Genomic DNA, 11587 nt, shown 5'->3' with positions numbered 1-11587 from the left:
CCCTCAGGAAGGCTGGAACTCGGCGATTTCAAGCCTGGCTCAGGCACCTGCTGGGTGGCAGAATGAATACTGGCTTTGCTGGAATCTCCCCCCCCCGCCAAAAAAGCCCTAACCCAAAACAACCCAAGTAAACACACACAGGCTAATCCTCTTTCAGTAAAGGAACCGATGTGAAGGTGCAGAACAATGCATTTAATGTGATTCTTTTTTGGTTTGATAATCTTTTAAGAACGGACTACGTTTTTATCTTAGTAAAGATGTAGCCCGTGGTAAGGCGATTTACATATTTCGCTTTTTCCAGAACAGTTGCCACAGAAGTTTGTAGCTCCGCTGTCTGAAAAAAAAATCAGCGTAACACCTATGTAGTTTTATTTCTATGGTTTCTCATTTGTCTGCAGGCTGTCTTACTCTGTGAGATGTTTCATTCTTTTCAAGACATCTTTACTTTAGTTAGGCAGTTTTAAGACCTTGATTTTAGTTTTTAGACAAGTATTATGTCATAGAAACCAACCCAAAATTAGTTTAAGGTTACACGTATTGGACTGTGGCTTCTTTGCCAGCGATGGTGCTGATGCTGCTGGCAACTCAGTATTTTGTCTTACGAAGTGGAAAACCCAAGCAGCTCAGTTACCCATTCTTATCTGCGCTTCTCAGGATCCCACCTTGGTAAATCTTCCAAAATTACCGTTTTGCATGATGCCACAGAAGTCAACTACACTGGAGATACCTCTCAAAATACTAGATACGCATGTTCTTTGGATAGGGGAAGGTTTTTTGCCAAGACTGTGGCTGGGTTTTGGCAAGTGTGTTTTTATTCTGTTGTCCTCCTTTAAGTTGCTTGAGGGTCTAGATGAAATCCTGGCCTTTACAGATGCTGTTTAAAAAGCCCAAAGCCATGACAAATACAAGCAGAGAAATGTATGTTGGGGCAGAATTTTCTTTCCAATGCCATCATTTCTACATTCTTCTGCTCAGGAGCCTACAAGTCCTGTTTGGCACCATCTACTCACTCAGCACGCCATAAACTGCAGGAAGCCCAGTCTTTAACACTTACTTAACAGAGGTCAAGTAAAGTGTTAGCAGGCAGACTGCTGGCTCACCACCTGGACAGAAGAGAAGGAAGGACATTTTTTCTCTCGCATTGCTTTGTGCTCCTTGTATTTTGCCTGATAAATTTGAAATAAGATTATTCTTTAACAGCTAGTCATTCAGACCATGTGCAGCAGCTGCAGACTCTGTATCTATATATCTATACTACAGAAGAAACATTTTTAGAACCTATGTGACTAGTGGGTCATTTCTGCACCCTGTTGTGTGTGATATTGTCGACTAAGATTGTGTCATGTACCTTACCACGGGTGCTTACATACCACACAGACTATTCCGGGAGTCAAAGCATTACACACTGAGAGTGAGAATTGTGTTATTCTCGCTGATTTTCACTCTGCACACCATACTTAAATATTAGTAGTGTTTTACAGAGGATGCCATCCATTGGCTAGAGGTTAGGAAAAGTCAGCAGCCCCTGCTACACAGTCAGCAGGGTGGGGACATGGCTTTCCTGCCAGGTGGATGCCTTAACCAGGACCAGGATGGTGGTCCATCTCTTTCTGTGAGCATCTTCCAAGATGGAAGGCAGGGGCTGGACCAGAGGTTTTGAGACTATACATTCGAATTTAAACACTTGAAGTCAACCTCTTGCTGGTTCTCCACCCCACAAGAGATTTATCTGAGCTAATCTTAGATGTCTAAAAACCCTAGAATTCTAAGTGTGAGCCGGTAACATTATGCTTCCACTGCAGTTAATAAAGAGAAGGGTTATCAGAAGGCTATCAGACATCCAAGACAGGTTGAATGTCCCTCTGTGGGTGCCCATTTCTTCCTACCAACTGCAAAGGATGACCAGCTCAAGACAGACACGAAACTTTTAGATGCATGAACCAGAGCAATGAGTCACGAACGAGATGTCCGTCTCCCCTCAGCAGGCACACACAGACAAGAGCGTGGCTGAGAAATCCCTCAGCTCTCAACAGCGCCAAACTGCAGCAGCGCTTCTGAAACCCGCTGCAAATTTTAATAGCTGTCATCCACCCCAGAAATACATTTGCACCTCTTGTCGTTACTGTAGCGTATTCTTCCTCTGGAGACCGGGTAGGTAACAGACCAAACGCCCGTCCTCAGGCCGGCCTCGGCCGCTCGGTACCTGTCCTGGCTCACATGCCTCCTCCGCGGTGCGCCCTTTGCGGGCGGGGGTGACTCCCGGCGGCCGAGCCCGCCCCTCCGGCCCTGCCCGGGGCGGGGGGAAGGAGGAGGGAGGGAGGGAGGCCGGGCGACGGGCGGCCCGGAGCCCCGCGCAGCGGCAGCAGCGGCAGCCCGCGCCCCGCCGGCTGCAGCGGGGGCAGGTGCGGGGGCTTCCGCACCGCGCTGCGAGGAGGAGGAGGAAGAAGGAGGAGGAGGAAGAAGGAGGAGGAGGAGGAGGAGGCGGCGAGAGCGGGAGGCCGGCGTGCCCGTGGGCGTGCTCCCCGGCGGGGAGGGCCGCCCGCAGCCCACACCCCACCCCCCCGCCCCCCCCCGCTCCCGCCGCCGCTAACTTTGCCTCTTCGGGAAGAGCCGCCCTCCGGCAGCCAGAGGGTCGGCGGAGCCCCAGCGGTCGGGAGCCGTCCCCCCGCGATGAAGGGCCGCCGGCGGTGGCGGTGGCGGGGGGAGCACCGCCGCTTCGCCGCGGTGCTGGTGCTGTACACGCTGCTGCTGCTGCTGCTGGTGCCCTACGCGCTGGACTACGGGGCCCGGCGGGGACGGGCGGACGAGGAGCCGCTGCTGCGGCGCTGCCCCAGCCTGGAGGAGGCGCTGAGCGAGTGGGGCTGGGAGCAGCGGCAGCCGCCGCTGGACGAAGAGGAGGAGGAGGAGGATGAGGAGGAGGCAGAAGGCGCCGGCGGCGGCACGGCCGGGGCGGCGGGTAACGGCAGCGCGGCGGCGGCGGGGGGGAAGCGGCACATCTACCTGCACGCTACCTGGCGCACGGGCTCCTCCTTCCTGGGGGAGCTCTTCAACCAGCACCCCGACGTCTTCTACCTCTACGAGCCCATGTGGCACCTGTGGCAGGCCCTCTACCCGGGGGACGCGCTGAGCCTGCAGGGCGCCCTCCGCGACATGCTGCGCGCCCTCTTCCGATGCGACTTCTCCGTCCTGCGCCTCTACGCCGCCCCGCCCGGCCCCCGCGACCCGCTGGCCGCCGCCCCGCCCGCCGCCGCCGCCAACCTCACCACGGCCGGCATCTTCGGCTGGCGGACCAACAAGGTGATCTGCTCGCCGCCGCTCTGCCCCGCCGCCCCGCGGCCCCGCCGGGAGATCGGCCTCGTCGACGGCGCCGCCTGCGAGGAGACGTGCCCGCCGCGGGCGCTGCGGGAGCTGGAGGCCGAGTGCCGCAAGTACCCGGTGGTGGTCATCAAGGACGTGCGGCTGCTGGAGCTGGGCGCGCTGCTGCCGCTGCTGCGGGAGCCCGGCCTCAACCTGCGGGTGGTGCAGCTCTTCCGCGACCCCCGCGCCGTCCACAACTCCCGCCTGAAGGCGCGGCAGGCGCTGCTGCGGGAGAGCATCCAGGTGCTGCGCAGCCGCCACCGCGCCGAGCCGCGGGGGCCGCCCCGCCACCCGCAGCAGCAGCCGCCGCCGCAGCAGCTCCTTCTGCCGCCCGGCCTGCTGGGCGGCGGGCGGGCGCCGCAGCCCCAGCACCGCGCCGAGTTCTTCCTCGGCGGCGCCCTGGAGGTGATCTGCCAGGCCTGGCTGCGCGACCTGCTGCTGGCCCGCCGCGCCCCGGCCTGGCTCCGCCGCCGCTACACGCAGCTGCGCTACGAGGACCTGGTGCGGGAGCCCCGCGCCCAGCTGCGCCGCCTGCTGCGCTTCGCCGGGCTGCCGGTGCCGCCCGCCCTGGAGACCTTCGTCCTCAACATGACCCGCGGCGCCGCCTACTCGTCCGACCGGCCCTTCCTCATCTCGGCCCGCGACGCGCGGGAGGCCATCCACGCCTGGCGGGAGCGCCTCAGCCGCCAGCAGGTGCGGCAGGTGGAGGCGGCCTGCGGCGAGGCCATGAGCCTCCTCGCCTACCCCCTCAGCGGCGGCGACGCCCGGTAGCGGCCCCGACCCGCGGCCGGCGGGGAGAGCCCGCCGCCGGGTGAGGGACGGGACGCGCCGGGTAGCTGCGCCCCGGGCGGGCCCCAGGGCCGGGCCCGGCCCAGGCGGGAGTTGCGGCGCCGCCGGGCGGAGCCCAGGGCGGGGACAGCGGCGGCCCGGCCGCTCCCGCCGAGGGTGGCGTGGCAGAAGCAAACCCGCCTGGCCCCGGGTCCGGGCAGCGCGGCGGGGCCCGGGCCCGCCCGTCCCGCCGCCGCGGGGGCTGTGTTTGCTCCGGGGAGCGGCGTGCCCGCGCGCCCAGGAGGTTTGGAGAGCAGGGTTTGGCAAGAGGTGTCCTCTGGGCGCGGCCTCCAGCTCGAAGCCCTCGCCACGTGAAACCGCCGCCGCGTGTGAAGCACGGGTGTTCTTCCAAAAAACGGCGTCGAAACTTAAAAACCCCCCGGCCGAAGGCTCTCGGCAAGGAGCTAAAGGGCCCGAAAGGCGTTGCCGTGAGAGCGTCGCCGTTCCCGGCGCCACGCCAGCCGCTGTTGCGTTGCTGCTGCAGCAGCACGTGCGAGGGGCAGCTGCGAAGCCGGCTGCAGCGGTCAGGGGAGGCCTGGGGGTAGGGGGGTGCTGCCGCCGGCCGGGGCTCAGCTCTCCTGCTCCCGGCCTGGAGGTGGCTCGGTGGGGCTGGGCTCTGCCCCACAGGTCACTGATGCTCAGGGGACAGGGGGCAGCGGCCGAGGGAAGGGCACCCGTGTCCGACTCTGTCTGTCGTTCGGAGCAGCAGGGGTAAGCGGTCCTGCGGAGGGGGTAAGCATTCGCCTGCTACGTGTTTCAGAGATGTTTGTGGCAGAAATCTTTGCTTTTCTAAAGAAATCTGTAATTCTTTTTAAAGTAGGAATTTTTTTAATATACTGATATAGTCAGGTGGTGATACTCATGTGAGGTACAGGTGACTAACATGGTTCTTGGGGAGGTGTGTAGGCGTGACTGTAAATGGAAGCCAAACACTCGATACTTCATTTTGTTTTCTCAGCCAGATGAGAGAATCACTTTTCTCCCGTCGCTTCCGGGCTGACACATTGTGCCGTGGTCCTCCTGGTCACATCCCTTCTGAACAATAACATCCTCTCAGCTGGCAACTCCCAGACAAAAGCAAATGTTTCCTAAGAGGCTAAGACAGATTAATAGCGAAGTTCCCAAATAAAAGCTTGTATTTAACAAAACAAAAAACTTAAGTTTCATTTTGGATTTTAAAATGACATTTTCCTGTAGATATCCTGCAACTTGTATGAGAAAGGTGTGTGTATCTGCAAGTACTTTCTTTTCTTTGTTTCTTAATTTGAGGAAAGAAGGTTCCATTGTAATTTAGGGATGCAGTATTGTAACTTTACTTAGAGACTGCTGCTGAGTTCATTAGGGTCTGGCAGTGTTTAAACGGCCCCACAAGAGTATACAGCGTTATAGGGATGTTTACATGCAGTTCTTAAATACAGACTGAGAATGTGAACTTCAGATTGAGGATAGTCCAGGATCAGGAAGAAAGCAATATTTATATAAAGTGCTGGAGATAAAGGCTGTTCAAAGACATTACGTTATCTTGGAGGAGGTGTTTGAATTGCACTGTAGGTTTTTCGTGCTCTGAATATTGTGCTGTAAAACATGTCAGTGAGTTAGGATGAACCTTCATGTATTTTTAGCTCTTTTTCTTCCTTGACCCTCCCACCTGAGAGTACATTGGCATGAGAAGCAAGTTTCTTTCATTATCTGACAGGAAAATGTAGTCATAAAAATGTTTTTGAGTAAATCTATCCGTTCCATGGTAGCATGCTTCATACAGTTCTGCACCCTTTGTAAAGTAAAAATTACAGGGGGTCGTTTTGTGCTGGAACAACCTTTCATATTATCTAAGGGATGTTTCTGTATTCTCTCACAGGCACTGTGAGAGCAAAATTTCCCTCTGGGTGTTCTAGTGGTATTTAATAATGGTATTTGTATAGGTGGGCAATACCTGTATTTAATGCCTTGATAACCTGTGTCAGGTAACTTATTTTGGAAAGCTTCTCTGGGAATACACCCAGCCTGGCTTGTACTGACAGGCTTGGGAAGAAAATAAGGTTTTTCTTGCATGCCAAAAGACAATACGGTACTTATTATGTCAGATGGGAGATGAAAATCCAGTATATCTTACTGATTTGTTTTTAGGAAGTTGCAGTCACAGATTCGTACGGTGCAACTGTTAAGCATTTGCTTCACCTCCACGGGGAATCTTGTCTTGCTGTTTCAGGTGGTAAATGTCTTTCATAAGAAGTTTTTAGAAATCCACGCTTAGTTTCACTTACACCAATTCATCATGATGAAAGAAGTGTTGACATCTAGCCTGACTTGATGCTTATAGCTGGGAAGAAATCCACTAATTGCAAATTGTTTAGTATTTTCTGAAGCAGTTTCCGTGTTTGACATAGATGCGTTTTCTGTATCAGGACTTATTTCAACGGAAGTTGTTCACTAACACAGTCGCTCTTTGTTAGTGATTAATTCAGTCTTTATTAGTGATTAATTTTTTTCTCACCCCAAGCTGTTCTTGTAGGGTTTTTTGTATGCTGTGAAAAGGGCTCTGTTGGGCAAAGCAAACAAAATACAGCAAGTGCAATTCGTGGTTTGCATGCAGGGTGACTGAGTTCATCGGAAGACTCTTCAAAACAATCCACAGGGAATATCCAAAGCTGGAAAAGGAGTAAATAGCCCAGAGTGGGATCTTAGAGCAGGATGTGCAAGAGCATCTAAGACCGAGTGACAGTTGCTTAATGCCTGGTGCTGCGATGTGTGCGTGTCAGTCACTAGAAGGCTTTCTAAAATGCCCCCGCCTAAGGAGGACAGCTAAGGCTCACCAACACATGCATCCTATTTTTCTCTTCAAGGGGTTTGATGGTGTTGGAAAGCATCGTTCAGGATGTTTACAGCATATACTTGGTCCTGATACTCATACCTTGAAGAAAAAAAAAATGCACTGTCAAATGTCAGTGTCAGTACTTACCTGAAAAGACAGAAACAGGACGAGCAGCATGGAGTTTCACTGGCAGAGGTCTTTGGAAGTAAGCAGAACTTGCTGAAAGCAGGACACCCAGGATTAAACTGCATTTGAGTGCAGCTGGACATTTACGGCTTGGTCACCAGCTTTTTTACTGTTACTGGGCTCACCTGAGATCTTGAAGTAAAGTCCCAGCTTTATTATATGATGTAGAAAACCGAACTGTAACCACATCTTTTAGAGCAGAGGATGGCATGATAAGCAAGGGAACAATAAACGCATTTTATAGCCAAGCTGAACTTGGCAGGCGTAGAATTGGAGAGCAGGACTGAGCCACAGAGTTTTAGTAGTTCAGATTGAGACTTGGGAAAAATACCTATTTGTGCTACATTACATACAATGAATTAACAGCTTTAATATATTAAAAACATAGTGGGAAACGGGAACAAAACTGACAAATGCTCACAAGACTTATTTCTATCATCTGTTTTTACTTAACTTGTGGTCATCATGCATCTGCCTTAAGGGAGGTGGAAACTTCAGTACTATAATTGTACATAAAAGGCTGTGATATTTCCACGCCGGAATTGTTAATTGCTCTCTTACAACATTATATCTGTATTTAAATGGTTGCTTTTAGGAAGACAACTGCAGTGACATACTTGTGAGAAAAGCTGAAAGTCCAGGGCCAAGAAATACTTAGCCCCTGCCTTACTTTTACTCCCTAGAACATTATTGACAGAGTCCTTGTAGATATCCACGGTATGTACTTGCATACTTCAGATACAACAGAAATAGTTTAGTAGCTCCCTCAGTTGCAGTATCTAACAGAAGTGTTAGAATGATCCTGGAGTTATTTAACAGTATTGCACAAGTCATTTTAGCCTCCCCCATCAGTCTGCATCAAGTTCTGAGTTTTCACATTAAGTTCTTAATATCACCACTTTCAGTGAGCCCAATGATAAAAAAAGTGTGCAGAATTTCTGGGTTTATTATGGTAATGCAATTAAACAACATCTTAGTGAGGAACTGAGCTCCTGAAACACTAAGAGCCGACAAGCCTGACGGCACGTTCTGTTCCTTTCTTGAACATGATGAGTTGTCGCTGTGACTCTGACGGTGTCTGGAGGACTGGGACAGTAAGAACGGTGCAGGTCATTTCTCAGAATCACCCTGCCGTCCGTGCAGCACTGGGACTACCTTGGATGTCATCTTGCCATTCCTGTTTAACCTGACATGGCCCCTACCACCTTGGAGAAGGATGTGGGAAAAAGACGACTGTCAAAGCAAATCTTGCACTAGTAGAAGTTTTCAGCACCTCACTGGCTCTGTGTGTGTGTGTGTGTGTGAGTGAGGGGCAGGGCTCCGGGTTGTCCTTCTCTTGACTGTGCGTTAGAGGTGAATGTTAAGTCCAAGCTTGTTGAGGTGGTTGGTTTCGATGACTATGGGACCTGTTGCTTGCTGTTGAGGCATGCCTCTGGCAGCCTTGGCTCTGGACAACAGGCTGGAAGCTGATTAACGTTTTAGTACTTTGAGCCTGAGTATCGAGTACTGGGGAATTCTTGCTTCCAGCTCTGCTGCTGACCTACGGCACCTGCAGTGCCATTTCTTGGTGTTGGTAAATGGGAATCAGGTCTTTCCCTGGTGCTTCCATATTTGTTGCCCTGTTTCTAATTGTCCAGCTTTGCCAAACTTCCAATTGTACATAGGCTGAAGCTTTTTCATCTTGGTCTAAAGGTTTAAGTCTCTGGGAAACTTCAGTCAAAACAGTGCATGTTCTTTTGAACCCAGGGTTAGGATGTGGTGGTCTTTTGTCTATGTTCAAATACTCTCAAAGATGTTTTCTTTGAAATCATTTGTGACTTCAGTGCTTTGGGATAGGAACTCCCATTTGGGTAGGGGAAATGACCTCTGTGTAGAGGATGCCCCCCGTGTTTTGTTTTTACCTCTACCTTTGAATTTGGCCAAATACATTCATGTTTGTAAAAAACAGATAGCATGTGCTCAGTAAAAGTGGTTTTGGTATGTGTGTGTATTCTTTGTTTTATACCAAATAAAATCTGCATTGGTTTTATCTTCAGTGAGCATGCTCAAACCTCTTTCTTTCCCATAGAAAAGCTCAGTGTGGTACAAGACGTATGGCAGCGGCAACTACAGCCACGTAACTGCGGCGTTGGGGCTGAGCAGGGAGGAGTGTGCCATCCCAGTGCTCCCACTGATGCCTTCTCCTCTAGCCCCTCTTCCCCTGTTGCTGGTAGTCCTAAGGAAGACTCCCAAATCCAGCGTGCAGCTTTCCAGTGCTTAATAACATAAGGGGCTATAGGTGAGAGGGAGAAGACGTTGATGACAGATGGGGTAAACGAGGGGGCAAGGGAAGGGAATTGCCTTCGAGTTGTAGAGAGCAGGATTTGTTGGGCAAAGGGCTGGGGTGTGAGTGGGATAAGGGACTAGGATTTGATGAGGAGGAGCAGCGGGAAGCTGGGACTGGTTTAATTGGAAAGGTCAGCTAGGAGCATGTGGGAGGGAAGGAAGGGACATGGAGAGGGCATGTTGGGAGGAGAAGTAGGGACCAAGAGCTGGGCTGCAATGAGGTGCTAGGAATTGCCCTGAGACCATTGTTCGGAGGAGATGGAGGCAGGGGAGGGAACTCAGAGGGGGTGGAGAGCAGGGTGAGACTGAATCCAAATTGTAGTGGGAAAAGTGGTAGCTCCTCAAAGTCAGGTCTTCCTGCTTCTCTGTTCAAATGGCTACGTAGACAACTGGCGGTGGACCAACCCCTCAGTGGAGTGCTGGTCCACAGTGCAAGGGTGGCTTGCCTTCCACTATTCCTTCCTCAGCCCGTACAAACACATTTCTCTTGCAAACCAGACTCCTCTCTTCCCCTCTGCATAAGGAATTTATTAACTGCACCACAGCTCTTCTAGCAGCATGGGAAGAAGTGCTCTCCTGCAAAACTGAAGTTGTAAAGCTTAAGCTTGTAAAAATAGAGCCTTCCCCCCGCCTCTGGTCCTGTCAGACTGAGCCTGTGAGTACAAGGGATGATGCAAGAGCTGTCTCATCCAGCTGCCTTTGCCCGAGGTGTGTTTGGGAGTGCCTTTGCAGCCCCTTCTGCAGTGGGTGTCACCACCAGCCACCAGAACAGAGGAGTCTGGAGGAGGTCCTTGTCCATGGCCTTGGTTCAAGTGACAGATGTTGCACACTGGATTTGAAAGTCCCAGTTCTAGCAGTGACTCACATGTGTACCACTGACATCTATTGTTTTCAGTATGAGCTTTTTAAAAAATGCCAGGAAACCTGTGAAATATGTGCACACTGTTCCAGAGACGTTCGATGTCTGTTCTGCAAAGTCAAGCACTAAAGGAAATCTGCTGCCTCCCCTTTCATGCTTCTTGACAGTCACCTATGACAAGTGGTTGGTTTTTCTCCTCTACAGCACTTGGTCAACGCATGAGGTTAAACCCATCTGGGGAAGGAACGGGTCATGCAACGTGTCTGACACCGTGAGCATTGTCTGGTCTGTGGCAGAAGTTAGAAAGCATGCAGGAATCCAGGAAGAGACTGAAGGAGGAGAAAGGATGGGGGCAGTGTCTCATGGTTGAGTTATTCAAAAGCTCTTAGAGGAACTGGACTCAGTCCCTGGCGCCAGACTATCTGTGAGATGTTAGACAAGTAAGTAAGCTTTTCTGAAGAGGCCAAGTCCGTATCAGGCTGCCAGCAGCTGAGTGACACTTTTGGTATGCTGGAGTTGGCTTTGCAGAACTGCTGTAGCAGCGGTCAGCGTGCGGGTGGGCCTGGTCAGGGAGTACCGGTGGCTCACGGGGTGACTCTGAACCCCTGAGTGAGCAGCTAGTTGTGAAAAGGGCAAATGTACAGTGGCATTGACATGTTCTCTTGTCTTAGCTTCCCACGTCCCAAGGGGATGAATTCAGATTTTTAATAGCTACAGAGAAATGTCAAGTGAAATAACGGCCCTCTGTCTTAGAGAAGACTAAGCTGCGTGGTTTAATTAGCTTCAAAGTGAAGGTTGAAAGAGGATAGCGGTGGACAGCAGCGTGATCAGAAGTGTGGGAGAGAGGTAATCAAGCTATGGACAATACTGGCATAAGAACAGATTTTTGTACATGAGCAATGAATCATTTCAGCCTGGAAGTTGGAAGAAGGTGGGTTTTTTTTCCATCATGAGAACAGCGTGGCAGGAAGGGAAGGAAAAAAGACAACTTGTTTTAAAAGACAACTCCATTAATTTAGAAATAGAAAAGAACTGATATGGTAGACAACCATGTTATGGCAAGATAGGAAGCTGTGTGGCCCAGGAGCCCTGTGATCCAGGGAAAGTTCTGTACAGACTACTGAAGTCTCCTGAAAAATCAGTTTTAATGTACAAAAAGACCCAAGCACCAGTCTAAAGATGCTTTGTACATTTTCTTTATGCTCTGTGAAAAGGAGGCA

General features: G+C 51.6%; 1 protein-coding gene and 1 long non-coding RNA gene across 2 annotated transcripts; one reads left to right on the top strand and one right to left on the bottom strand.

Moving 5' to 3' along the window:
* Positions 1-794: 794 nt before the first annotated feature.
* LOC141939365 (uncharacterized) lies at positions 795-2371 on the bottom strand. The gene is made up of 2 exons (XR_012627567.1): positions 2111-2371; positions 795-1103 (listed from the first exon to the last, which is right to left on the bottom strand). It is a non-coding gene; the product is annotated as an uncharacterized LOC141939365 (long non-coding RNA).
* On the top strand, positions 2372-9218 carry CHST7 (carbohydrate sulfotransferase 7). Its single transcript, XM_074858963.1, has one exon. It carries the CDS (start codon positions 2671-2673, stop codon positions 4126-4128), a length of 1458 nt encoding a protein of 485 aa, XP_074715064.1. The 5' UTR covers positions 2372-2670; the 3' UTR covers positions 4129-9218.
* Positions 9219-11587: the final 2369 nt, after the last annotated feature.

The sequence above is a fragment of the Strix uralensis genome, chromosome 2 (genome assembly GCF_047716275.1).
Source record: "Strix uralensis isolate ZFMK-TIS-50842 chromosome 2, bStrUra1, whole genome shotgun sequence".
In the NCBI taxonomy this organism is placed as follows: Eukaryota; Metazoa; Chordata; class Aves; order Strigiformes; family Strigidae; genus Strix; species Strix uralensis.
Note: the sequence above shows the minus strand (reverse complement) of the source record. Positions and strands in the feature narration are given on the sequence as shown.